This window comes from Miniopterus schreibersii, assembly GCF_964146895.1.
Source record: "Miniopterus schreibersii genome assembly, chromosome: 14".
In the NCBI taxonomy this organism is placed as follows: Eukaryota; Metazoa; Chordata; class Mammalia; order Chiroptera; family Miniopteridae; genus Miniopterus; species Miniopterus schreibersii.
The window spans coordinates 38,135,391-38,162,770 of NC_138114.1; the positions used below are offsets into that span (position 1 = coordinate 38,135,391).

Here is a 27,380-nt window from a genome sequence, read left to right on the forward strand (position 1 = left end):
ATTGTTCTGCGCCTGGCTTCCTTTATTCAACATACTACTGTGGCCTATTGTTCTAGGATGTTCATTCCTATTGCTGAATAGGACCCCATTGTGTGAACATTCTGCAATTTACTTATCTCTTCTACTGCTGACGGGCGTTTGGGCGGTTTCCAGTTGGGAGGTGTTACAAATAGTGCTGCTATGAGGGGTCTAGTGTGTCTTTTGGAGAACACACGTAAGAGCTTCTTGTATATATATCGAGTGGAATTGCCGGGCATAGGGTATGCATATTGGGGCGAGCTATGTTTGCATACGTATTCCTCACGTGCCCTCTGCGAGGAAGGCATCCGCGGCCGTGTGCACCGCAGCACTGGGCCCGGGCCTGCACCTCCCACAGGCCTGGAAAGACCAAAAGGGAGGAAGGGCCACGGCACAGTGGAGAATGGAGGCCTGGCTCCAGTGCTTTTTCTCTATTGACAACACTCTTTGTTACTTTTAAAGAGACCCACTGTTTTGGAAGATGTCTGCATACCAAGTTACCAAGCAAACATCCTTTGCTCTTTTAATTCACCTTCCAATTTCTTTATTAGTCAAAGACATATCTCACCATAGAGCTGTTGATCTGACAACCAGCATAAAGGAACTGGTGTAATTTCAGGTAAAACCAAAGAAAGTCCAGGTTTGGGTTCATCTGCATAGCCTCCCCACTAGCACACAGGATTTCCAGTGGGCTGTTGAAACACTGACAAAATGCTGCCCTTCCCCTTTGTAATGTCAAGGGAACTGAAGGTGATGGAGGCACTAGGAAATCTAAGACCCAGGCCATGTCCAGAAGTCTCTGATTTATTATGATCAGTACATTAATGCACAAGTAATGCACAACCCATTTGGACCAGGACTAGGCCATAATTTTAAAGTTGCAAAGCTCTGTCCATTTACTTTGGACTTGTTCTTAAGCTAAAACAGATTATATGAAGGTAGTAAGGAACATTTCCCAAACTGCCAGCAAGTGGCAGAAAGACTGCAGGCTGCTGCTAATATCAGGTGCACTTGTTTCTCCCCTATTTGTCTCTCTTCTCCAGCTCCCCTCCCCCTCTCTCCCCCTCTCCCTCTCTTTCCCTCTCTCTCTTTCCCTCTCTCTCTTCCCCTCTCCCTCTCTCCCTGCCTCTCTCTCTCTCTCTGTGTCTGTCTATGTGTATGTACATGTATGGTGTGTATAGTATATTACATATATCTCTAATATATATACATATATTAGAGAGGCAGAAAAATGTCTATTTTTATTTCTGTATACAAAATTGGGATTCCACCATGTCTTACTTTTTATCAGCATTTTTCCATGTGATTGAAAAAAGTAATTTCCAAATGTGAATTTAAAAAAACCTGCCATTTGATAGTCCATCCCATGCAGTACATTGATTAATTTAACTAATTCTCTATTATGGTACGTTTGAGCTGTTTTCAATATTAAGCCATTGCAAATAACACTGCATGGAAATGCTTGTACCTCCGTCCTTGGGGACAGCTCTGACGCTGTCCTTGGGCTAAATGACAAGACGTTGAATAACCCACCAAATGGGCTGGCTTTGGATGTTGTCTTCTGAGTCTCATTATCAAATAAAAAATTTACACCACTGCCAACAGCATCCGAGAGTAACCTTTTCTGCCCACACTGGTACTTTTCTATTATAATAATTTTCTTAATTTTATAGGAAAATATGATAGTTTGGCTGTAACTTTATGTAACTGATTCCTGGAGAGGTCAGATATTTTTTAGGCTTGCTGTTCCTTTGCGCTTCCCCTTATTTCGCACTGTGTCCCGCCTTATTTCACTCGTCCAGTCCCTGCAGGAGCCAGCTGCGCTCGGGCAAGTCCCCTCTTCGCTGCTTCCCTTCCTTCCCCGCAGAGAACGTCGGTTTCCCGCCCAAGAACCTGGTGCCGTCAAATGCTTTGCAAACAGAACGCGTGTCGGAAAATGTACACTCGTAAGGCCCGCAGGCGGCTCGGTTGCCCACATTTGTCATCCTTCCAACTAGGATGTCCGAATTCCTCCCAGAGCTGTAAACCTCACCTCGCCCCCGGACTCTGGACACCACCGCCCAGGGGCCACCAGGGCCGCATTACCTAACGACTTCACCAGGTGGAGTTCATGTGCGCGTTGCGGTTTTTACAGGATTGCGCCTAGAAGAAGGGATCCCCACTGCTTTGGGGAAACGCACAACTATAAATCAGGTAACAATATGGTGCTGACTTATTTATCCTTGTAAGACTTTTACATTCTGAAGTCAGCATGGGACCCATCGCCTGATCCGCAGCCAATTTGCACAGTCATCACATTGGGGAAGCGGAGTCCCCCTTGCTCAGCTGGATGGCATGTGCTGGGGGCTTGCAGGAGCCCAGGCACCCCATAGGGCGGAGGTCTGATCACATATCTCAGTTTGAGCCAAATGTATCTTCCAGAGCCATGAGACAGAGAGACAGGAAGCACCGAACAGTGGGACATTCTTCCCCTCGGCGCTAAAGCTGCCCTTTGGCCTCTCCCTGCACCCCCTGAGTTCCTCCTCCTTTAGCGGGAATGTTGCCTGGGGAGCAGCTGCATCCTGGTCCACACGATGGTGCGTCATCCCAGTAAGAGCAGATGTGGTGAAAGAGCAGCTTCCCGGCCCTCGGCTGGTGCTAATTAGCATCCAAGGCCAAGGCTGAACTCAGTGTCCCATAATAAATTATGGTACATCCTTACAAGAGAATATTAGGCATCTACTAAAAATGTTTTCAAAGAATTTTTATAACACTGCAAAATGCTCACGACACGAAATAAAATGAAAGAAAAATATAAAACACACATAGAATTCAGAACATGATCCAGATTATGTAAAAGACTAGCTAGAAATACTGTAAAATGGTAACCACCATTATTTCTCCCAGCAAGATTATGTTTGAGTTTTATGTTCTTTTTTATTATATTTTTTAAATTTCCTAAATTATTTGTAACTTTTATCTACCCCTCCCCATTATTAATATTTTGAACGATCACATCTGATGTGATCTGCCCCAGGCCTCTGAAGGTTTTACAAGGTCTCATTTGTTATTCAATTGTTCTCTTTATGCGAGAGTTAGAGAGGGGTGAGCCGTGAAACCAGAGTGAAGACACGTCTCACTACAGGTATTTGCCGGCACCTGCCCTCACCTGACATGCTCGCCCTCCCTCCCTCCCTCCCTCCCTCCCTCCCTCCCTCCCTCCCTCCCTTCCACAGAATACAAAAATGACAGTAACATCTTCACCAACAGTATTAGCAGCAAGACCACCTCCATGGGCCAGATACTGGAAGAAAACATGACCTACTGTCTTATTTGATCTGTAAAACAGCCCCTTTACAAATCAGAAAGCTGAATTTAGCGAGGTTAAGTAATGAGGTGGGAATATCTTAATCTGTATAAGTTTGCCAGGGAAAGGAGGGAGGAGAGGCCCCAGGGAACCCTCGCCTCCTCTGCCAGTGGGGCCCCCAGGGCCTGCGGCCATGGCTGCTGGGACTGGAGAGCTGCTGGGAGAGCTGTATTAGCACAGGGACATTTGTATGAATCTTTCTCACCAGGAATGACAACCTCTCTACAATAACATAAGCTTATGTGGGGAGAGTTTAGTGATGCCATAGGCATGTCTCGCTCATGGGAAGTAAGGGGTGGAATGCTCTAGAATCAGGAATGTGGGCTCCCAGATGCCCTCAGTGGCACCCACCTGGCACTCACCCGCGACTGCGGTTTGCCTGGTGGGCAGTTTTGACGGTGTGAGGTGCCGAGCACTGTGCAGGCTTGCGGCCCGTGGATGGCTTGGCCTACAGTTTGCCTGGGATGTGAGAGCAGCGGACTGGGCCTCACCGACAGCCCTCTGATCCGCTGGGGGTGAGGGCCCAGCAGTGAGATGGGCATCTTGCTGGTCAAATGGGCTGATGTGGTAAGAATCCTGAGTATTCCAGGCAAGTATCCCCCGTTAGCACAGAGACACGCAATTACATAATTACATTTGACCAATTCTACTAACGTACGGGAAAGTGCAAGCTGTCTGTACAAAACCTTATTTTTAATAAAACCAAAGCAGTTCATCATGAAGTCACAGGCACAAGGTTAACCAGTACCAAATGTAACTTAAATGTTTTTTCTAAAATAGTCGCTTAAGCCTTGAGGACTGGTCTGCCTCAGCCACAGCCTGGAAAGATGACCCAATGGGGACTCACAGCCCAAGGGTGGATTCCTCTTCCTGGGTCAGGGTCACATGCTTTTGAGGTCCCGGAAGACCACTTGGGCTGCGTTGTGACCAGCGGCTCCCATGACACCTCCGCCTGGAAGGGAACCTCCATGAACCAAAGGTGCATGCCCCCCGCCACCCCCACAGGGAGCCAGGGAGCGGGCAGGGCCCAGGCTTGCAGAGGAGCCAGCGGCCAAGCAGAGCAGGGCTGCTTGAGGGAGGTGCTCGGCCAAGGGCATCAGAACCACCCTGACAACGATGAAGACAGATTCTGGGCTCCCCTGCAGGTTTCCTGCCTCAGAGCCCTGGGGAGGGGCCGGGCGCATGGGCCCAGCAAGCGTCTCCTCTCAGCCTGAGAGCCGATGTACTGAATGGCCAGACCCTCAGTGTAGTGACACAGACGCGACACTGAGGACTTGGGGGGAAGAGGTGGGAATATAGGGCCTTTCTGGGGGCCCGAAGCCCATGCAGCTCAGAGAAAGTATCAACATGAACGGCGACCTCAGGGAGCTCAGTTAAGCTGGGGACAGGTGCAGGGAAGAATTTTTAAATTGAGAGGTGGTGTGAGCTCCTAACCTGCGGCCGTGGCCAGCCTGGCAGAGGCCCCCATGTTCCCTGAGCTCTGCGAATTCTGCATATGGGGGATGGCTTATTCTTGTGGGAGTCCTGTGCCCCCTCCCTCTCGCCCTGCCTCCCTCTCCCCGTCTGCAGGCCTCTGATGTCCAGCCAGCCCTCACCACCAACACAGGGTGGTGGGACCGAGGGTCACTCACCGGGATGCGCCCCACTTCCGCAGAGATACAGGCCTGGGAGGGGGCAGCGGTAGCTGGAGTGCAGGGGCACCGGGCGGGCGAAGTAGAGCTGGTCTAGGGTCATGGCGCAGTGGAATATGTTCTGTGGGAGGCAGGGCCACAGTCGTTAACATAGGAGTGTTTCACTGTCCTTGAGGGTTTCTTCCCCCTCCCCTGTTCTCTGAGGAAGGTTCTCCTTCCTGGATGTTCTCTTGGTTCTTACAATGCAGAAAGGGGAGGGGAAGAGAGGGAATAGGTGCATATCCTAGGGCTGGGGGGGAGTCTTCCAGAGGCATTTTTTCAGGAAGAAAGAAGGGTGAGGAGTATCTTCAGAGTGTGAGGAAACCGAAATTTTAAAGGGAGATTCTAAATGTTTTGCTATGGACTGTGAATCCCACTCACTTGGTTTGAAAAGAGAGGAATTTGACTTATTTTGGCTGCTGGCACACGTTTCTTTGACCATGACACCCATCTGAGCCTGGGCCCTAGGCTTCCAAGCTCCAGCAGAATCACAGTAAGTGGCAGACAAAGGGCATTGGGACCTGAGCTGGGTTTTGCTCCAGTGGCCTGGGCCTAGCAGGGAGGCAGTGTGGACAAGCAGAAGGTCAGGCTCGTGGGGCAGGTCTGGACAAAAAGACCAACATCTGCAGGAGGTCACCCCTCGGATGTCCTCCCAGCCAGCCCTCTCAACATGTCTCAAACTGCTCTCTCCCATCTTCCCTGCCTCAGTGGATGACACCACCTTCCTCTCCTCAGCCTCCAGGCTGGATCCTTCATGTCACCTCCACCCTGACACCTACATGCGCACTGTTACCAAGACTTCTCACTTCTGCTCGCTCCATGCCTTCTACACCCACCCATTGCCCACCCTTCCCACTGCCTGGCCTCCTTTATTCTAGAGCTGGACCAGTGTGGTCCAACAAAACACAACATGAGCCACATATGTGACTTTTGTTTTCTAGTAGCCACATTAAGATTTTAAAAAGGGGCTGGTGAAATTGATGTCAATGCATATTTCATTTAACCCAGTAGATCATTTCAATATGGGATTTCAATAATGGGATCAATATGACAATTATTAATGAGACAGTTTATGCTTTTTTCACACTAAGTCTTAGCAATCTGGTGCTTTTACACTTGCACACATCTCATCTGGGCCCAGACACACTGAAGCCATCAACAGCCACATGGGGCTGATGGCTGCTGTGCAGGAATCGGCCTCCTACTTGGTTTCCTGGCCCCCTTCTCTGAAATTTTGGCACATTGATTAGAAGTCTGAGGACCTGCTGCCTTAAGGAAGGGAGCTCCCTCTGAAGAAACCCAAATGGAACAGGCTGACATGATGTCCAGGTGGAGGGGCCACAATGCTGGTGACCTTCTCAGTGGGTGCTATCTCTCTTGTCTCTCTTGTCTCCACTTCTCCCCCCACCCCCTAGGTCTGACCCCTCCTCTGTCCCCTCACAGCTCTGGTCTCTGCCACTGTCCTCCCTTCTGATGAAAGCTGCGTGTGGAGGGCACCCAGGGAGTGGGGGTACAGAGAGAAGAATGTGATGAGGGACCCCCAGACTTATTCTTACCCCTCCAGGAAGCCCAAAGGTTCTCTCCAAATCAGGTGGTGTGAGGATGTCTCTGCCCACCACGGAGCCCTTGAAGCCAGGGGCGTAGGCCTCGATGCAGTCGAACACTGGTGCAGACAGCAGGGAGACGGAACAGTGTCAGGAGAAAGCATTATGGTTCACAACTCAGCAAGTTTACTATAATGCATTAAACTATACGCTTAAAATGGGTTTATTTGAGCATATGCAAATTATATCTCAATAAGCAAAACAAACAAAACAGTCCACAAGTAAATAAATAATTCAATACAAAGACCTATGAACCTTAGGCTAATCCAGCCCCCACTCTTTCCCATCTCCTAACCCCAACCCTGAACACAAAGTTATTTGTTTCTCCTTGACTATGCAAAGCTTTCTTTACCTCATTGCTTTGCTCAAGCTGTTTCTTTTGCTTGGAATGCCCTTTCTCACCTGGCTAACTCCTATTCATCCTTTAAAGCCCAGTTCAAATGTCCCCTCCTTTGGAAAGCTCTCCTTGTCTCTCTGGCTCACAACTTTCTCCTTTGGTTCACACAGTACCTTGTACTGTAAGATTCATTTATTACTCAACCCACTGGACTGTGAACAACTCTGGGGCAGGAACTGTGCCTTTTGACTTTCTTAGCCCAGTGTCTGACCCTAGCAGGCATTCATTATGTTGACTTAGGTTCTCTCCCCTTGTCATCCTGAATGGGGTAGTCAGAATTCAGACCATATAGCCAGCAGTCACTCTGCAGACGGGACAGTCTAGCCCTCCTTACCTTTGTCTGCATAAGCATTTCTCTCCTGCTCGTCCCAGACTTTGCCTCCTGCCAGGGTATAGGGAGTGTACTGAGTGAAGAGGGAGACCACGTGGCAGCCAGGAGGAGCCAGGGTGGGGTCCAGAGAGGAAGGGATGCAGAGCTCAATCATGGGCCTGTGACAGGAGGGAGGTCAGACCTGAAGAAGCAGTTGTCCCGAGGGAAGGGGCTGGGGGGCGCTCTGAGATGACAGGGGACAAAATGAACGCATGGGAGGAGATGATGCCAAGGCCAGGCCGATTATCTCTGTTAGGCTACAGTGGTTGTTCACCTGCATGGTGCAGTGGCCACTAGGAGAGTGCAGACTCCTCCTGAGGAGCTCCCCCGGCCCTGAATGTGTGGCCTGTCCCTGCCTTCCTCCGCCACACAGCCTGTAGAACAACCAGGGTCTCAAATGTGCCCAGAGTACAGAGAGACAACACGAATGAGTGAAGGGGCCAGGCTAAGACAGCAGGTGCTCGGGCAGCCAGGCTTCAGCCACTCCTACCCCCGCCTGACCTCCTCTCCTGAGCAGGCCGCGTGAAACAGAGCTGCCGGGGCTGCCTGGCACCTAGCAGAACGGAACCACTTCCCGACCCCCCCTTATTTACAACACTTGCTCTACCTGAAGCGCATTCTTCCTTTGGCCTCCAAATTGACAATCCTTAAGGCCAAGTGAAATGCCTTCTCCCTGCATCCCTCGCTTGCAATGTTTCCTCTGAACTTGGATGTCCACTCAGCATCTCTAAAGCAAGTTGTCCAAACAAAATGCCTGGGATCCCCTAGGACCTGTTCCTCCCTGCAGAGACCACCTCCCCCTTTTAACAAAAGAAACACCATCTCCTGGTGGCTTCTCTTTCTCACTCACACCCCACTCTCTGACCAACAGCAAATCCAGGCAACTTTACCTTCAAATACCCAGTATGTGGCCACTTCTCATCACTTCCACTGCCCCTACCCGGGACCAAGGCACCAACCCCTCTCCCTTGGATTCTCTAATAGTAACCGATTGCCACAGATGCCCTTTTAATCCACACAGTGGCCACAGTGGTCTTTCTAAAATGTAAGTCAGGCTCTGCACAAACTTCCCTGGAGTAAAATCCAGGAGTGGCCGACACAGCCCAGCAGGATGTAGCAGCTGCAGCTCAGACCCCACCTGCTACCCTTCACTCCCAGGTTCTTTCTCCAGCCACTCGGGGCTCATCTCCGCGCCTCCAACACAGCAGCACCCTCCTGCCCCACGGCCTTTGCACCTGCCCTTCCCTCTGTCTGGATGTTCTTCCTCAGATACACACAAGACCTGTATTCTTGCTTCCTTCAGGTCTCTGCTCAAATGTCATGTTAGTAGTGAAGCCTTTTCTGACCTCCAAATAAAGACTAGTAACCTCTCCTCTCCCCTGACCCATTTTTCTCCATATCATCAGTATGTTTGTTGACTATCTTATCTCCCACCATGAAGTGTCAGTGATCGGAGGGCAGAGGCCTTGTTGACTCTGTTTGCTGCTTCGCTCCCAGGCCCCTGAACTAAGCCTGGCACAGAGTAGGGGCCCCAAAATATTTATGAATGGATAAGTGGACTGTGCCCTCTACCTCTACCCTTCTCTCAGGGCACACATCCTCATGCTATTAATGTCTGTGTGCCTGTCTTATGATAAACTTAGTGTCTGTTTCGTGCCCCTACCCGGTCCCCGATCCCCCCAACCTTTGCCTATCAGAGCCTGGCAGAGAATAGGTTTTCAGTAGGTTTTGGTGGACAGTTGACAGTACTGAAAGATGCTTGCTCCTGAACATCCCCGCCTGCTCCTGGGGATGCAAAGCCCAGGACCACCCACCTGCGGGAAGGCCGGCCACCCATGGCGTCCTCAAAGGCCTCGTGGAGCAGGCGGGTGTCTTCACAGTTCAGGTGGGTGGAGCACTGGTGATGGGGCAGCGGCTGGCCGCTGGGAGCACTGGGGGCCGCCAGGAAGTCAGGCAGCCTGTCCACAGCCACTGAGAAACCAACGCAAGGGAGGAGTCAAGGCCCAAAGGCCGGGGTCCTCAGCCTCTCCATCCCCCCGTGATCCACCCCCTCTACCCATCACCTTGCTGGGAAGAGAAAGTGTGAAAAAGTGTTTCACCTTCAAATTGGGGGGCCGGCTGGAGGTCGGGGACAGAAATGCTGATGTAGGTCAGTTCTCCCTGGACCTCGCTCACTTAGACCGTGTCAAAGAGACAGCTCTGCGGTGGGGTTTGTCTCTTACCATTGATCTTGGTGACAGGTGACTGGGTGTCCAGATGAGAGATTCTCTCCACGAACTCTTCAGGAAGCCACTCCTGGAAGCAGAAGTTTCTATAAAAGGCCTGGGCCCAAAGTGGCTGCCTTCTTCCTTCGCTCAGACTGGTCTCTTGACCTCTGCTTCCGGAAATCGTCTCCCTCCTCCAGAGCCCAGCCAAACCACCTCCTCCAGGAAGCCCTCTCCCACCTGCTCAGCGCTAACCACTTCTTCCTCTGTGATCTGCAGAGTCCTGACTTGCAATGTGATGGCCCACACTAACTCCTGCTGTAGATATGGCCAGTGGTCTGCAGGCCTCCCTTCTCCTCCGGTCTGTAAGCTCTTGGAAGTGTGATGATTTCAGAAGGGCCTTAACAAAATGCTTTAAGAACTGATGCTTGCTGGATTTTATTAGCAGAATCACTTAGAAAAAGTGGTGCTTGTCTCAAGATTAGTCCCAAGGATGGTGGGGAGCTCTATCTTATACACATATTATCATCTATTTTAGGGACAGAGAGGTGTGGTCAGTTGCAAAAATTGCTCCAAATCTTCACCCCTCCCTGTATGCCCCTTTGTAATATGCTCCCATTCTGACTCTGAGGTTGGCCATGAGACAAGACCAATGCTAGTAAATAGGATGCTAACAGAAGCCCGAAAAGCAGGTGCACGGCTGAGTTTAATTGCTTTTGCCTCTGCCAGATGCTGAGGATGTGCTAGCGGAAGAAAGACGTGTGGGCCAGAGCCGATCGCCCCGGCCACTCGGGCAGACACCGTCCCGCACTAGCCATAGCCCGCTGACCCCTGGCCTGTGAGCGAGCGCAGCCAAGGTCAGCAGGGCCCGCGAGCTGACTCAGAGCTGACACCAATGTCCGAGGGAGCCCAAATCAGCTGAACTCAGCCAGATCAACGGACTTCTCCAGCTCTCTGTGCTGAATCAGTATTTCTTGCCATGTGCCCAGGAGTCCCGTGGCTGTTTGCGATGTGGCATTCATATGGGAATAGATATCAACACAGACAGTGGGACTAGGGTTGGACAGAAGGGAGAAATCAGGATAACAGGAAAGTTGCCAAAATAACTCTGGATTGAAAGTCAGAGCTGGGTTCCAGCCCCGGCTCTGTCCTCTGTCACCTGCATGGCCTGGGACACCTCACCTCCCTTGCCTTCCTACTCACCTGTGCGGCTTCTCCCGTTTGCTACCTGTCTGCTAGGTAAGAAAGAGAAGGTCTGGCTTCCCCAAACGTGGCCAGGCTTGGCACTCACATCTCCCAGCCCGACGTAGCCCTGGCTCCCTCGGTCACCCCAGTTCTCAGCCTGTCTTGGCTGAGATCTTAACCTCCACCCCCAGGCCTCACCTGTGGCGTCAGCTTCAGGAAGGTGATCTGCGGCGACGCGTTGGACAGCACCACCTTGCTCCTCACCTCGGAGCCATCTTGCAGCACGACTCCTTGGACGCGTCCTCTGCTGCTCACCTGCACCTTAGCCACCGTCTAGACCCCACAGGAGGACGCCCCAGAAACCCCCCGGAAAGAAAACGAGGTTAGATCTTGCAGGATTTCCGCTGTCTGCTTCTCCTAGACATTCACAGCTCCGATCCTGAATCCACCCTGCGGAGCTCCTCGGTGAAGCCACAGCCCACCCCCTCCAGCTGGAAGGCTCGGCCCCAGTGTGGCCTAGTGGTGGTGAATTCAAAGGAGGTGGCAGAAGAGCTGGGACCTGGTTGACAACTGCTCAGCTACTAACAAGCTGTATAACCCGAGCCCCTTGACTCCAAGCCCCGGCTTGTCCATCGGAAAAACAAGGGAACTTCCAAATCTGAGATTCTGTTCTATCCTAGGATCCCAACCAGGGGGGAGAGGGGCCAGTCACCTTTTCAGTGAAGATACTTGCTCCATGTGCCGTGGCTGAACTTGCTATGGCATCAGACAGGGCACCCATGCCACCCTGGACGTAGCCCCAGGCCCCCTGCATCCCCTCCAGGCCTCCCATCACGTGATGCAGCAGCACATACCTGAGGGCAGATCATCAGAATCGGTCACCAGAGGTGGGATTTAATCTCCCCAGAGTCCAAGGTGCAAATATTCCATCCTGTCTTGTACGTGCAGCCTCTCCCTTCCCCATCCAGCCCCATCCCACCAGCCTTTCAATGAGCTCTAGGCCCTTGTGAGAGTCCTTTGCTTCCCCATCCTACATGCTCTCCCCGTGCAAATGTGTCTGCATGCAGCTTTGGTACCAGCAACGAGGTGGCTTGGTACCCACCACTCCAGCTCTCTCCCGAGCTCCAGCCCCTTTGTCCAGCTACCCACTGATACCCCATTTGAATGGGTTCTTGGCAGGCATCTGAAACCCACCCCCAACCTATTTCTCCTTCAGTCTTCCCCATCCTAGTGAATGGCACCTTCAGTTCCCAAAATAAACCTGGGTGTCAGTTCTTGCCCCCTTACTAGTCTCTCGTGGCCTACATCCAGTCACATGCTGTCAACTCCGGGAGTCCTGAAGAACTTTCCCACGCCCGCTCCCTGTCGCTTCTTCCCGCCCAGGCGGCTCTTCTCTCCCTAAAGGGCCGCAGCGAGGTCTTCCTAATTGGACCACTGTCCCCTGCTCTTCCCTGCAGACTTTTCTCCGCAGAACCTGGAGCCCAGTCTCTAAGCCCAGCTATGCCCCTGTCCCTTCTCTCTTGTCAAGCTTGCCTGGCTCACTGTTGCTCTTGGGGTCATGGCCAGACTCTGGAAATGGCCCCAGGGCTCCTGCCTGCTGGTCAGCCTCATCTCTCACCATGCTCCCCCTTCGCCCCACACTCTTCCCAAACTGAACCTCTTTCAGTGCCTTCAGTAGACCACACGGTTTCCCAGCTCCCAACGTTTGCAGGGCTGCCCTGCCAGCCTGGGGCCCCCTTCCTCCCTCATCCTCTGCTCCACTGATTCCTGCTGTCCTTAGAGCCTTAGAGCGGAGGCCTCTCGGCCAGGAGGCCGCCTTTCTCCGTCTGGGCACTCCCGCATGCCCCTCATTACTTGCTCTGTGTCTACCTCGCCCACAGGATTTCAGCTCCACTTACTATTGTCGCTCCAGCACCTCGCACAGCCAAGTGCTCCATCAATATTTATTGAAAGAATTAATGAAGAAACAAATTACTTAAAGGCACATTTTACAACCTGGGCCGTAGCTTAGCCTCCCGGAGACCCACAGAGAGGAGGATAGGAGGCCCCAGCTGGACGATGCAAACTGACTGATCACAGAGCTTGGCCAAGGCGTGGCAACTGCTGCCAGCCCCGCTTTTCCATGGCCCTGGGGGACTTGGGGCTGGCTTGACGTGTGCTGAAAACCACTTCCAAGGGGCGCTCTCATCCCTTGAGAGAAAAGCCACATTGACAGCTTCTAGCTGCATCTTTTGGTGCATTGGACATGGCCCAACACCTGGCAGCATCCTCTATCCCCGCGTGCACGTGTGGGTGTGCACACGCGTGCGAGCACACACACACATACACACACCTCCCTGCTCCTGCAGGGACTCACCAGGTCCTACCACACTGACTCCACTGTGTCTGACTGCCCCCTCTCGGAGCAGGCTGTCAGCACACTCCACTCACGAAGGGGAAGGAGCTTCCCACCCTTCCAAAAGTGTCTGTGTGTGCGCATGTCCTGGGACCCAGGGGAAGGATGGTGGGAGAGGGAGGGGCAACAGCTTCCTGGGAGGGGAAGAGATAGGAAGAGAAGTGAGGGAGGGAGATAAGAGGAGAAAGAGTAGGCAGAAGGCACTTCCCTGCCAGATATCACAGCAGGTGGTGGGTGAGAGGCTTTTCTTATGAATAGAGCATAGTGGCTGAGGGAAGATGGGGGGGGGGTCAGGCAACTTGGGCTGCAAATCACATCTTCCACCTAGTAACTGTGTGGCTTTAGGCAAGATGCTTTCCTTCTCTGAACCACGGCTCTTAGATGTTAGCACGAGGGTTAGAGGAATCGTGAATGAAGTCCATGGCTTCGTGCCTGGCTCACGGGGTGAACTCAGTAAATGACTGTTGTTACTGCTCCCTGGGGAGAATTCACTCCACTCCCACTGCCCCACCTCGCCTTCTGCACTCACCCACTCCCCGGAGTGTGGGGACTTGTCATGGCTCCAATCAGAGCATCCGTTGCTAGAGTGGCTTTTAGAGGCTCAGACTCAAACCACTGATCCAGCACCTGGGACAGCAAACAGCAGGGAGAAGAGCTTAGGGGCCTTGGGAGGAGAGCAACTCTCACTCTGAGGCCCATCCTGAGGCTGGGACCCCCTCACCTTGGTAATTGGAGCTGTGAGGACCTGGTAATACTGGGGCAGCTTGGCTCCTAGGATGCGGCCTGAAAGAGAAGACCCATAAAACAGCGAGAAGGAAGCTCTGACCTGCAATACCTCTGCACTTGTTTCTTTGTCTGCAAAATGGGAACAATATATCATGCCCCCAAGGCCTACTGTGCGATTAAATGAGATATGTAAAGCGTGGGCAAGTTCACAGGCACTCAATACATTTCAGCTGCTGAAAGTATTTGGGGGTAAAGTTTTAATTTGTACCTCATTCCCTTACACTGAACTCTGTAAGGCCTGAGCCTGGGAGGCAGCCTGCCTGGCTGGTCCACTCCTCTGATGCTGATTCAGAGTATCTCAGAGTGATAGGGCCATAAGGCCACAAGGGCAGGGATCATCTTTGTTACTGTAGCTCCAGTACCCAGCTTAGTGTCTGGCCCATAGTAGTTGCTCAATAAATGTTCAGTGCATGACCGTTTATTGCATCTTTATTGCATGACACCCTGGGCTGGTAATCTGAGAGATAATGTCTCCTCTTGGTGTGTGTGATAGATTCTGCTGGCTCTGATCCTTCACACCTCCCATATCCACACACTTTCCCATGTAACTCTGCAGTGCCTCCCACCACAGCTGAGTTCTCCTGCCCTGCTCCTTGATCCTGGACTTATCCACATGGATTACTTGGTCAAGAGAATGTATTAAGTTGTGATGCAAACAGCCGCTTGAAACTGGCCTGCACATTGGGGCTTGCTCTCTGAGCTTCTGCCATTAATGTAAGAAGGCAGTGCCTAGACTAGCCTGCAGCTCCCATGAGGAGGGGACACACCTGGAGCAGAGCTGCCCTAGCTGATCTGCCCCAGCCACAAACATATGCATGAGACCAGACCACATCAGCTGAGCCCAGCTGGGATCAGCTAAACCATGCAGATTCATGAGAAATAAGTGTTTATGTTTACATGCCAATGGAGTTTTACAGTTTTATGCAGCAATTTTGTGATCATAGCTAACTGTTTCAGTATTTTTCTATGAGAGAAGCTAAACTGCTCTTTATACCCTAGAGGAGGAGTAGAAAGAATAGCATGCTTAGCCAAACTTCCCTTCTCAGAGCCATGGCAGACATCACTAATCGATCGCAGAAGTTTTTCCTGTTAAGCCCACATCTAGCATCCTCTTTGTATGGGGCACCTCTTCAAACTCGCTTGGCCCCTCTTTCTAATTCTAGCTGGCTTTGATGATAAACTCGTGCAGGCTTTGATCAGTTTCACACGGTGCAACCCACAGCATCTCACCTCCAGCCTGTAAGATGTGCCTTTTCATTTCCACCTTGGGGCTTCTCTGACCCCATGACAGAACATCCACAAAAAGCCACTTGACACCCATGCGTGCACAGCCCTATGTGGGAGTTAATACCCCATGGGACAACCTTTGATCAATGGAAGAGAATCTGATGGAGAAATGATTCCCTTTTCTTCTCTTGGGAGTGGTCCTCACATGAATTTTGTTAGGCTTCTAGGGGGTCCTCATGGGACCCAGCGCCTTGTCAGCCTCGTGGCGGCCAGCACAGCAGCACACTTGGTATCAACTCCTTTCTTTTCAGTTTCACTCCTCCCTTCCCTGGATCACCCTTCAAAACAAATTACTCGCACATGAGCCTTTGGATCAGGCTCTGGTTTAGGGCACCCTAGGCTAAGACCTCCTTGCTTAACCTGCTCCGGGCAGCCCATTAATGGATGGCAGTTGGCAGGCTGTCTTGAGTTCGGACTTTTGTCTGATCATGGAGGAAGTGGGCTCAGCTCTGTGCAGGTCACTCATTCTGCCCTGATGCCGGCGCCGGGGACTTACCTGCCTGCAGCAGGGGGGCGAGGGTGGAGAGTGACCTGAGCCTTTGCAGCAGGGAGCCCTGCTGGAAGACCTCCATGTCCACGGGGGGTGAGTCCAGCAGAGGGTCTATGGCTAACGCCAAGCGATTCATGAAGGCCTCGTACTTGGGAAAAGCCTGGAACAGAGCCCCAAGTCAAGGCCCTGTTGCCTAGAAGGAAGGGGACATTGTCCCCATGCTCTGCCCTCAGTGCTGCCCCCTTGTGGTCCGCTGCCCCTCAGCTGAGCTCCGTGGTTCCTCTGGCCTGGTGCCCAGCTGTCTCTGAGCGGCTGTGCTGAGCGACTCCCTGTTCCAGGTCTGTGCTGATGTCAGCACCAGGGGAGGTCAGAGGGAGCCTGGGCAGTGGAAGAGCTATCAGGTGGTGGCAGGAACAAGGGGTTAATGCTGGCCAAGACCAGTCATCAACCACAGAAAACTGGCAAGTGCCTAGGATGTGGTCTCTGTGATAAACCAAAAGCCACGGAAAAGTTTCTTTCTCTCCTGTCTGTCCATATATTACTGATAAAAGTAAGATCTCTTTGCTTGTATTCCAGCATGCTGACTGTTCTCTCCTGGTCTGCAAATCTCCCAAGTCCTCTCATCATAGCGGAATAGGAACTAGTCTGCATCCCTTCACCCCACAAGCTCCCACGACAGAATCCACTTGGACACCAACCCTCCTTCACTGGATGGACTGTAGGAACTGGGTGGATGTCTGTGTCACTGGAGGCCTTATCTTCTTTTTTCAGCCCAGAACTTTTAATTTTGGTTCATCTGGACTCACAGATATACCCATGGAATTTTAATGACTGCTACATAAAGAAAAGTCCTGTGTTGAAGTTCATTTGAGAAGTCTTGATAAAATGAAGTTAAGCAGCTTTCTCTGCAGCAGGCCTTTCATATGACAATGTACAAAGACAAAGCCAGAATTCAGGCTCCTTACCTTCCACACGTGTATGTGCCCCCTGCCTCCTGCTCCTGTGCTCGGGAGCACTCAAGGCCGCAGCTGCTGCTCTGCAGGCCCAGGGACCCGACCTCATCCTAAATCCTCTCTGGTGCATCTGACATGGGCAGGATTTGGAGAATAGGGTGTAGGCAGTGGTCCCCAACCCGCTGCACAAAAGAGTCACTTTGAAAGAAAAGCAAAGCTCCTTAGGTGGTTTGACTGCCAGCCAGGTTTGGAAATTACTGGCTGAAGAGATATACTGTGTGTCTGTGGTTCTCTCGGTTTTACCCGATGCTGGATTAACAATAAAAAGCAGCACGCATTGATGGTATTAACCTAGGTTCTTATAAAAATGTCTGCACCAAGATGTGAGTTAATGCTATGCGCCTTCAGCTTATATCTGGGCTTAGCACAAAAACATAGCCATTCAAGGAATCTTTTTATATCTACAAAACCAATCACACCAGGCCCATTACATTCAATAACTCATTAGACAAAGCTACCCAACAAATTCCTTATAATGCAATCCCGAGAGAAAAACTGCATCTCTGTTGGATGGGGGTACATCCTTCCATCAGACCTGCACGCCACTGTGGACAAGTTCTTGCCTTGGGCTGCCAGGGGATTGATGCCAGATCGAATGAATATTTATTAGAGCTCTCTTGTTCTAAATTCCTGATCCAGTTCACTCTATCCTTAATTGTCTCTGATCCGCCCCTGATCCTTCTCTTTGGCCTTCATGTGCTTTCGTATTGATAGCCACTTAGAGTTCTGTCTGGAAGAGGGAGAGACAGAAGCACACACAGCGTAAGTACATGCCAGTGGGTTCCCTTCTGGAATTCAGCAGGCAGAGGACACCTGAATGGTGGCCGCATACTGAACACACACGGGGCTGAGGGGCTCCAGCGTCCGCTGGTCCTAACCACTGACCATCCCCTTCTTTTCACAGTGCCCAAGATCAAAGGCTAGGACAGGCTGGAACGCCCTGGCCCTTGGGCACGTGCTCTAGGGCAACTCCCACTAGGCCCGGTTCCTTTCCAGAGCCGCCTCAGGCTAGAGAGCCGGAGGAGGTCAGCCGCAGTCGCATTCCCTACCTGGGCATCCTTCTGCGAGAACCGGGCAATCTGCTTCTGGTTTTCCACCATGTCTGTGCCCAGAAGCAGGGACCTGGGCGCCTTGCTCCCCGTGCCTTCCTCCAGCATTGGGGTGAAGGAGTAGGGGTTTCGAAGATGAAGCCTCAGCCCGTGTTTCTGCAGAACACAGACAGAAGACGCAGCGTTTGAAGGAATCTGTGGCCTCTGCCCTTGACCCTTCTCTGGTTGTGTTTATGACCATTTAGATTCCTTCAAGCAGGTTCCCAAGGTCTTGATTCCTATTTTTAATTAAAGTGTGTAAAAGCCCTCTTGCTCAGGCGCTCGATGGCAGACCACACTATGCCACACCACGCCAGGACACATCATGCTGTGCCAAGCCAAGCCATGCCATACTATACCACGCTACGCCACGCCACGCCACATCACAGCATCGTATCACATCATACCATGCCACATCGCACCACAACACACAAGGCCACACCATGTCACACCACAGCACACCACGCCACACACCATGCTACCCTGTACCAGGGACTGCACTGGGGTTTACAATGGTTAACTTACAACAACTCTAGGTCACCTTCATTGTACAAATGCAACACTAGAGGCTCAGAGAAGTTAAATGTCTTGTCCAAGGTCACATTGGGAGGTGGGTTGTGTTTTACAACCGCATCTCTGCGACTCCGAAGCCCTGGCTCACTCTCAGCTCTGGGCTACAGCCGCCCCCACTCCAGAGATAAATAATTAAAATTTGGAAAGACACAATAAAAAAACAATTAGGTGAAAATCCATACTTACAAGGTAGATAAATTATTCACATCAAAAATTTTATTTACTTTGCAGACTCATTTACTCCAGGGTCACCTTAAATGGAAATTGCTGGGATGCATTTAAAGCATGATTTGATTTACAAATATTTGAGTAGCACACTGAACTTTTCAGGAGCACATCTTGTTTTTTTTTCTTTTTTTAATAAAGTGAATAATCATGTGAAAATTTCTATTCTGTGACTCTCAGTTTTCAGAAGCTAGATTTTCACAAGGAGGGTCTACCCACACCCCCCCCACCACGTCTGCCACCAACTGGTGCGTTTGCAAACTGCCTCCAACTGTAGAGACCAGAGACCCACTTCCCTTCCGAGGCGAGATTTCTTCTGGTCCTGGCTGGGGATAGGCTCTTTCTTCTCTCTCTCTGTCTCTCAGGGGCTCAAAGAATAATATCTTTAGTGTGTTTCTGTAGTTACTTAGTTTGGAGGACTCCTCTACATGAACCAGTTCCAGCAGCGGAAGGGCTGTGAACAGTGTGGCTCCCCGTCTTACTAATTTCAAACTTTCAATTTAGAGCAAAGTCAGTGCTAAAGGGCACAGCAGCTTCCTGTGCAGATGGCAGGGAGGACCCTTTTCCCTTGGGTGACAGAGGCACCAGCAGGGAGAAGCTAAGTGGGCCCCAGGATGTGGTGAGCAGAGTTTATAAAAGAGGCAGTGAGGGGTGAAAGGAATCTGAAAAGGTGGGGACAGCGCTGGCCCGGCCTGTGGACCAAAGTTAAGCTAAGGGAGGTCCACAGGGTGGACTGAGAGGTCTCAGATCTCCTCACAACAGCCCAGGGGCCAGAAGAGGTGAAAGTCCCTCCGGCTCCCTGCTCAAGCTGCCAAGAATGGTAACAGGATGAAAGTTTAAGCAGGCTCCAGTCCTGAGACAGCTCTGCAAACTCAGAGGCTTGCCCACGGTTTCAGGAGGTTCCTCGTGAGGGCCAGCAAGACGCCAGAGAGCGATGGGCAGGGCGGGGCAGGGCTGGGGACCGTGCCCCACAGCGGGTATCGGACAGCACTGCGTGGAAGAGCACGGGCCTCAGGCCGACAAAGCCCATCCATCAAGATAAATCCGGTTTTATGTGCAATTTCCCGATTTTTTAAGATACTGAGTGGACTAGGCAAAACTGTAGGAATGTACCAAGGAGACCCTGTGGGACAGACAAGCCCTCAGATGGAAGAGACCTCAGGTGCAGGGAATCACCTTGTAGGGAGCCTTCACCAGGTGGGCAGATGGAACTACCCCCCCCCCCCATGGCCACAGCGGGGGCTCTACCTTCAACTCCAGGTCAGTGTAGATCTGCGGCCGCAGCAGACTGAGGAGGTAGGACGCTCGGGAGAACTTAAACCCTGAAACCAAGTCAGATGGAGACAGTCACCAGTGGTCACCGACGGTCACCCCCTCCTGCCTGCCCCCACACCACCTCTGGGCTTACCTGGAATGATCTCCTCAGTGACAGCTGCACCCCCAATCACATGGCGTCTCTCAAAGACGGCTGTGTTCACCCCCAGTCTCTGTAGGTAGGCCGCCTGGGGGGACACACAGAGCCCTCCCTTCACCTCTGGGGCTAGCCTGCGGTCTCTGGGTCCTCACTGCAGGGCCAGCTTGCCACCCCTCAGCTCAGGCTGTTCCCGCCTCTGGGAAAGCCATTCCCCTTGCTTCCCTTGTAAACTCTCACTTCCCCAAACATCTCCTAAGATCTGACATGACTGCTCCTGCCCCTCCACTTCCTGGCTGACGTCACCTTCCCTCCTGCCAGGCCCAGGCACCTCTGTGCACTCAGGCTCCTCTCCCCGAGGCGGGGGGGCCTCATCCCTCCTCACAAGCCCCAGAGGCAGCAGGGACCCGCCTGTGAGCCCTGAGCCAGGCCACTGGCTTCCACTCCTCTCTCCTGCCTGGGCAGCCTCAGCCCCCATCCACCTGACTCCGTTTCCTCATGTGCAGAAACGGGGCGATGGTAGCAATGTCCACGTCACCTGTTTCATGGGGCTGCTGTGAGGAATCACTGAGCTGGCCCTTGGCACTGAGAATGTGCCCAGTAAATGAGGCTAAGACTGTGGGCACAGCTTTAGTTGGAGGAAGAAGTGATGGAGAGGTTTTATTAATTTTTCTCCAGCACTTAGTTGGAAAAGTTGGAAATCAAAAAATATTTGTTGGGTAGGATTAGTTGGGTTTTGAGTCTGTGCTGGTCCTCTTACCACCACCAAGGTGACAACAGGGATGGTGTAGTTCAGAAGTCAGACTTTTTAAAAAGTTCAATTGGCAACTACTATGTGCCAGACACCGGACTGGATCAGTCCATGTAATCCACCCAGCACCCTTGAGGTGGGACTATAATTCTTCCCATTTCACAGATAACGAAGCCAAGGCTGAGACAAATCACTCTCCTCAGGTTCACGGAGCCAGTGAGTAGAGGTGCTGGGACCTGAACCCAGCTGGCTGGCCCTCGGAGGTGAGCCTGTGGCTCTCCTGTTGGAATGACCACCTCTGCCCAGGGTGGTTGGAGAGCAGAGACTGAGACAGAGCAAGCCCCCTGCACAATTCTGTCTAAGCACCAACACAGACCGGGGCTCTGGGCCACTCCGTTCTGGGCCGAGTGACTGCTGCTTTGTCACCAGTTTCCACTCTCCCCCCCCCCACAGACAAGATTTATCCAGATGCCCACAGAGCTGTCCCACTTTCTGACAGTGTCCAAACGAGAGCAAACCCCTACTTCCTAGATTTTCCCTCAAGTCATCCAACCAAAGTGCACATCGGAGAATCGGCTCCTCGTAACGCCCTCTCAGAGTCGCCCGGGTTCCCTGGGGTGTGCCGCCTCCTTGCTGCGAGGAGTCACTACCCGGCTCACTGAATGGCCGGGGGCCTGGTGGGCCTTAGGCTGGAAAGCTCCAGCAATGACTCACATTTGTGTTCCCCTCACAACAACTCTGTGAGGCTGGGCCTCTTTACCCTGATGTTGCCATGGCTCAGAGCCTAAGGGACTTGCCTTTCCCTCCCCAGGTAGAACGTGGCAGAGCTGGGAGACAAACCAGGTTCATATTAGCACAAAATTGATGTTTTAAATTACCAACTGGCTGAGTTACAGATGTCCCCCTGTAAAATGTCCCAGTAAAACTGATGTCAGGGAAAGTATTGCGATTTGACACGCACCTTGTCGCTCCCTGGCATTGCTAAGTCCCCTACATTGATATTCTAGAGCTGCCCCTGCTTCGGGAAGATGCTCTGTGTTTGCCTTGGGTCCTGAACAACCCCTGGGACACTGTGGCCTCCTAGGAGTCGTGGACTCAGGCCTGAGAAGCCCAACCATGGGGTAACCCTGGCCCAGCTCAGACTGGCACCTCCTCCACTGCACTGGCTCCCTTCCTGTCTCCAGGGTGCACTTGGGACTGGGTGGCTGCTGTGTACTCCAGGCTGGTACGTGGCCTGAACCCAGCCGGGGGCACAGGGCTCTACACACAGGATCACCCATACTCTGGCTCTCTTTACCTGATCCTAGGCTCTGCCAGTACACACATGCCCAGCTTTTCATCAGCTTGCCTCTGACAGTTCCCTGACTCTCCCAAGGTCAAGGGGGACATCTACGTGCATGGAGGAAGGAGAGGAAAGCGAGCCCCCGACATCCTCCTTAACTCCCGCACATGTCCATTCCACGGGCCACTGGTCAGCACCAGGGAGAGGGGACGAGCCTGCCTTTCCTTCTCTCCTGTGGCTACTGAGAGCCACCTGCCCAGGGGCCAGTGAAGGGGGCAGAAGGGGAGGTACTCACGGCCACCAGCCCATTGTGACCTGCAATGACACAAGGGAGAGAGGAGGAAAGCACCAAAGGTCAGCAGGCAGGCAGACACAACCCCTGCGTAGTGTGGTCACCCATCCCTGTCTCCATGCCTGTGAAGATGGAGAGGAAGCAGAAACCTGGGCATCCCCTAAGCCTGTACTTGGATGCTGGAACAGCATCTAGTTTGATGCCATAAGACACTTGGTCTGTGGGGAGTCAGAAAACCCTGAGTCTTGCCTTGGCTTGGAAGGTGTCCTTTCCCCTGGCTTGGCTGGGGCTCCACGCTGGAGCGAGGGGCGAGGAGGGATCCATGCTCAGCAGATGAGAGCTACCCCACGATGCCGCGTATTGCTGAGCCTCTGTCACATGAGGATGAAGGGTGACTGTGGGACGAGCGTCACAGGGAAGAGAAGGGAAACGTGGCCGGGACCCTGATGTTGGAGGTCCCTGCCTGGCGTGGAATCGGCAGCCACCTAGTTGGTCACGTGGACGGTTGCTGTCCAGCCTGCCTTGTTTTGCCAAGTGTTCACAGTGGTACCCAGAAGGCTGTAGGCACATGGGTTTGTCTTTGTCTATCCCCAGTGCTCCCAAAATAAAATAAGCACCATTCAAAAGGAAGTGATTAAACATAGTTTCCGTGTGTGCTGGAGCAGCTGGTCTGCTTCAGGGGAGCCAGAAGATTGGGCAAACTGGCGTATTTTACACATAAAGCTTATTTCCCAAGACCTTAGGAAAGCTGCCTTTGGGTGGGAGCCCATGTTCCACATCAAACCCACTGGTAGCAAGTGCCTCTCCAGGTCTGAGAAGCTTCAGGATCACTCGAGGACTCGCATAAATGCCAAGACCCCCAGCCCCCTCCCGGCGTCCTCAGCAGGCCGTTGGCGGGGCCTGGAACTGGGTTTCCACGTGCTCCCAGGTCGTCCTGATGCAGGTGGTCCCAGGGCTGAGTGGCTTCCTCTTTCCTTACTTTCAGGAGAAGGTGCAGCTGCTGATGGAGAGTCCTCGGCAGAGGACAGGCCCCAGCCATTTTCAGGAAGGAGGGGGGCTTAGTCTGGCCCACTCGGCCTGTGTCTGTCCTGGGGAATAAAAGGTCGCTCTGCATCTTCAGAGATGTCAGAAGGCTGAGCGCCAACCTGAAACATGTGTTGACTTAAATAAAATGCTCACCCAGTAATTTCACAAACATCCATAAACAGGGGAGCAGCAATGACCCACATGATGGATTTCTTCACAGCTGAGTTGATTTTAAATTTTCCACAGAAACTCCCAGGGTTTTAGAGGTCACTGAGCCAACCTCTCATCCACTCAAGGAATCTCTAGCACGGAGTTTCAAACTCCTCCATGATCCGTGGGAAGAAACACATCTTACGCTGTGGCCGGGCTCACTCTCCACACGCAAGTGTATTTGGCAGAAACAAATGTTTCATGATCCGATGTTAACTCTTACCATGTGAGAAGCAGGTGATGATCTATTTGATAATATTTTATTTTTAAAAATGCTGGTGGGTATACTATTTTTACACACTTGAAAATTCTCTGAAGAAAATTTAAAAAATATTGCTGGGTGGGACTCATGAATGTGTTGGCACCTGTGGCTTGAAAAGCCCTGCTCTCAAATACATGCAACCTGAAGGCCACTGTCCTGGGCTCGGCCTGGCTTCTGCTGTTTCGCAGGCACGGCCGAGGGAGTGAGTTGCCCGGCCAGGAGCCTTCTGCTTCCTCATGTGTGAAGCAGAGAGGATGCTGGGGGCCTGGCAGAGAAAATAACTGACAATATAGGTAAAGCCCTGGCCCTTAGCAGACCCACAATAGATGGTAGCTATTTGTCCTTTAATTAGTGTTGATTATAAATCTTGGAAACCTAATAAAGGCTTCCAGGCAGTAGGTTCCAGGTCAATCATCACAGATAAGCCTACGAATGCACAGACACGTCTCAAATGACAAAGGTCAGGGATCTGATATCCCAGGACCCTCCTCACTCCACCCTCCACCCCCCAGTTCTGGCTGAGCGCTCCTGTGACTTCTGGTGGCCTCCCCTTGCCCCTTGAAGTGGCCTTAAGCTGCAGGCAGGCTTAGCTAATCCCCAGGCCTGGCTCCCGGGATCTGCAGGCAGCAGGCAGCAGGGCTCTGCGGAGAAGCTGCTCTGAACAAGGCCTCTTGAACGTTTGGGCTGCAGCTGCCTGCATCGGATCCACTCAAAGTGTTGGTTAGGCATGCTGACCTCTGGAGTCACCTTCAACCCTGAGAATCACAATCACCAGGTCCAGGGCCCGGGGCCTGCATTTTAACATGTTCCTGGGTCATTCTTAGGGATATGGAGTCAGATGACTAAATCAGAGTCATCTTCAAGGTGGCTCCCAGGTACTGGTGTGACTTCAGGGATACAGAGATGAGATCTAGAGTCAATCTCCCTGCCAGGAAGCAGCAGGGGTAAGCTGTCATTAAGGACAGAGAAAGGCAGGGGTCCTCTCTGAGGCTGAGAGGGCTGGGTGTTTCCATTTACTGAGCTGTCAGTGGGGGCTGGAGCTGGCTTCCTCAGCTCAGGATGTGTGTGAGGGGTCAAAACAGCTGTTGTTAAAAATTAAATCACACAAACTTACAATGAAATAAATTGTATTAAAAACAAAGGTAATCAATACTCAACACTGTCACTTCCTAATTATTACATGTTTTACTGTGCTCTTGCTGTAATTTACCTCTGCGTATCTGTAAGGTGCCTATACTATATGATGGGCTGCTGTGTATCCCACCCAAATTCACACCCAGCGACGTCATGTTGGTAACTTGAATAAGGCCATGGCGAGAGTACTTACACCATGGGAATTGGCAGGCATTACACGTTGGGGCTTGATGCATTATTTTGTTGATAGACTTAAGAACTGTTGGAGAAAATGCTGATTATGCAGATTAAACTCCACAGTGTGTTGTGTCTGCAGCTGTAACTTCGTGAATGGGACAAAAAATGGAGGAAATGTTTTTCCAGTATTCAAAAAATATTAGCTGATGGAGGAAAGTAGTCCTATCACTGAAAGAGTGAAGATTGCACATAAATATTCATTGTTTCACTTATTTCATGTTTGTTCTACTCTTTAAGTAAATGAAAATATCACACATTTTTTTTGAACTATACTCATTTGTCAACTGCAACCACAGATTGGCTACTGAGTTTGGTAAAAATCACAGATATTTGGTGAGTCAACTGGCTACCTGGAATTTAGTGTACTGTTATTTTATCTGTAAAACTGTGTGCTCCACTGCTTTTATTTCAGCATCTCTAATTAACTGATGTATGTGTGTACTTGCACATACTTCCCCCCGGAGGGGTGACTGTTAAACATTTACTGGCACAAGGCTGCTCTGTGCACACAAAAATGAAGGAACGCCAAAGCTCGGGGCAGCTTTAGAGCTGTCTACTGGGCATGTTCTTCTTCCAGTCCTATCATTGTCTCTCTGTATAAACCCAGTTGGAAATGTCAAAAGTTGAAATTCAGGCCTTCTGAGTGTGAATGGCAGGCCCTGAGGAAAGGCCATCTGGCCCTGGCCTACAGCCTTGCGGTCACTGGGTGGGATCAGGGCTCTGCAGCCCGGGGTCAGCAGAGTGTGGCAGGACCACTGGTGCAGATCCCACACCCAGATGTGCAAGGCAGGGGGGGCTGCCATCCTCTGTGGACATGCACTAAGATCTCTGGGACTCATTTCTACTTTTTCCTAGCTTCATTTTATAAAACAATTCATTTCCTTTGGGGATGGGTTGTGGTGACCCATCCCCAGAACTCAGGGCAGGCTGTGGTGACCAGAACTCGGGGCACTTGGGATGGCTGGATTTCACCGGTCTGTTGTCCCAGGGCTCTTTCCAACCCTTATGTACCATGTGCTTTTCAAGAATGTGATGGGAACCAGCAAATTTCACAGGAGATAGAATGACCTAGTCCTCCTTCGTCATTCTACATGGGAAGACCCAAGCCCAGAGAGGGCAAGAATCTGCTCCAAACTACACAGCAAGTCGAGGGCAGAGCCAGCCCCAGAACCTCAGCACCTGTGGGTAGATTGGTGGGCTTTCCACCACAGCCCCTGCTCTCTTGCCCCAACTCCTGGCTATCTCATGCCCAGAAAACAGGGAAGGTTGGGAAGGGGCCCCTCCAGCCTGAGCACAGCGGCCCTCCCCAGCCCTCAGCTCTGGCTCAGCCCGCTTTACCTGCTCCTATCACCACCGCGTCGTACTCAGGCTTCAGGCGTCCCTTGGCTTCCCAGTGAGCTTGTCTCCAAGCAGGGCAGGGAGAGGCACCTATGGCCCTGCTGAGACCTCGGCCACTTGCAGCCATTTCTGCTCAGTACTAGACAAGTAATTTGCTTGCCCTCAGCTTTTTGTGCCTCAGCTGGGGGAGGAGCAGGGAGAAAGCAGGAAGAGAGGAGGAGCTGCAGTCCCGCCGCCATACTTGGCCTTGGGCCGGGACTAAACAGAGGGCACTGAGCTGCACACGCCCCCTCCGAGTCCACACGGGGCAGTTGCGGGAGGTCGCCTGCATAACCCAGCAGCCCTGCCGCCTCCAGGCCTCAGGAGAGTAATCTCTGTGCAGACCATTCTCTAGGGCTCCCATGTGCCAGGCGCTGTGCTGAACACAGTCATGCAGCCTCTCACGTAAGCCCCAGGGCTCCCATTTTACAGGTGAGGGGCACTGAGGCCCGGAGAAGGGCCTGTGAGAGCAGTGAGTGTCTCTGTGCTGTCCTGCTCCTCATTAAGGAATTAAATGTCCGGGAGGTGCTGGGGTGGGACATCTAAGGAGAGAGAGAGGCTCGGGCTTGACTCTGCTTCCCACTGCCAGTCCTGTGGCCTGTAGGGTGGTGAACCCCTCAGGGAGCCCGCTGGCCAAACACCCCACTAGAATCTCCTTGATCAGGTCTCAGGAAAACTGAGGGAGGGCAGCATCGGTCACTGGGCCCTGGAGAGAGGCACGTTCTCTCCCAAGTGCTTAACAGGCCT

General features: G+C 52.0%; 1 protein-coding gene across 1 annotated transcript; it reads right to left on the reverse strand.

Annotated features, from left to right (window-relative positions):
• Positions 1-4,037: 4,037 nt before the first annotated feature.
• On the reverse strand, positions 4,038-26,721 carry PYROXD2 (pyridine nucleotide-disulphide oxidoreductase domain 2; the record flags this gene model as incomplete). Its single annotated transcript, XM_081158688.1, has 16 exons — positions 4,038-4,316; positions 4,996-5,116; positions 6,591-6,697; positions 7,370-7,524; positions 9,220-9,376; positions 9,628-9,700; positions 10,993-11,127; positions 11,507-11,648; positions 13,719-13,816; positions 13,911-13,972; positions 15,759-15,912; positions 17,815-17,970; positions 19,900-19,973; positions 20,060-20,153; positions 22,391-22,410; positions 26,595-26,721. The coding sequence occupies 16 exons, from the start codon at positions 26,719-26,721 to the stop codon at positions 4,246-4,248; spliced, it is 1,746 nt and encodes a 581-aa protein (XP_081014814.1). The 3' UTR covers positions 4,038-4,245.
• Between the last annotated feature and the right edge of the window lie 659 nt (positions 26,722-27,380).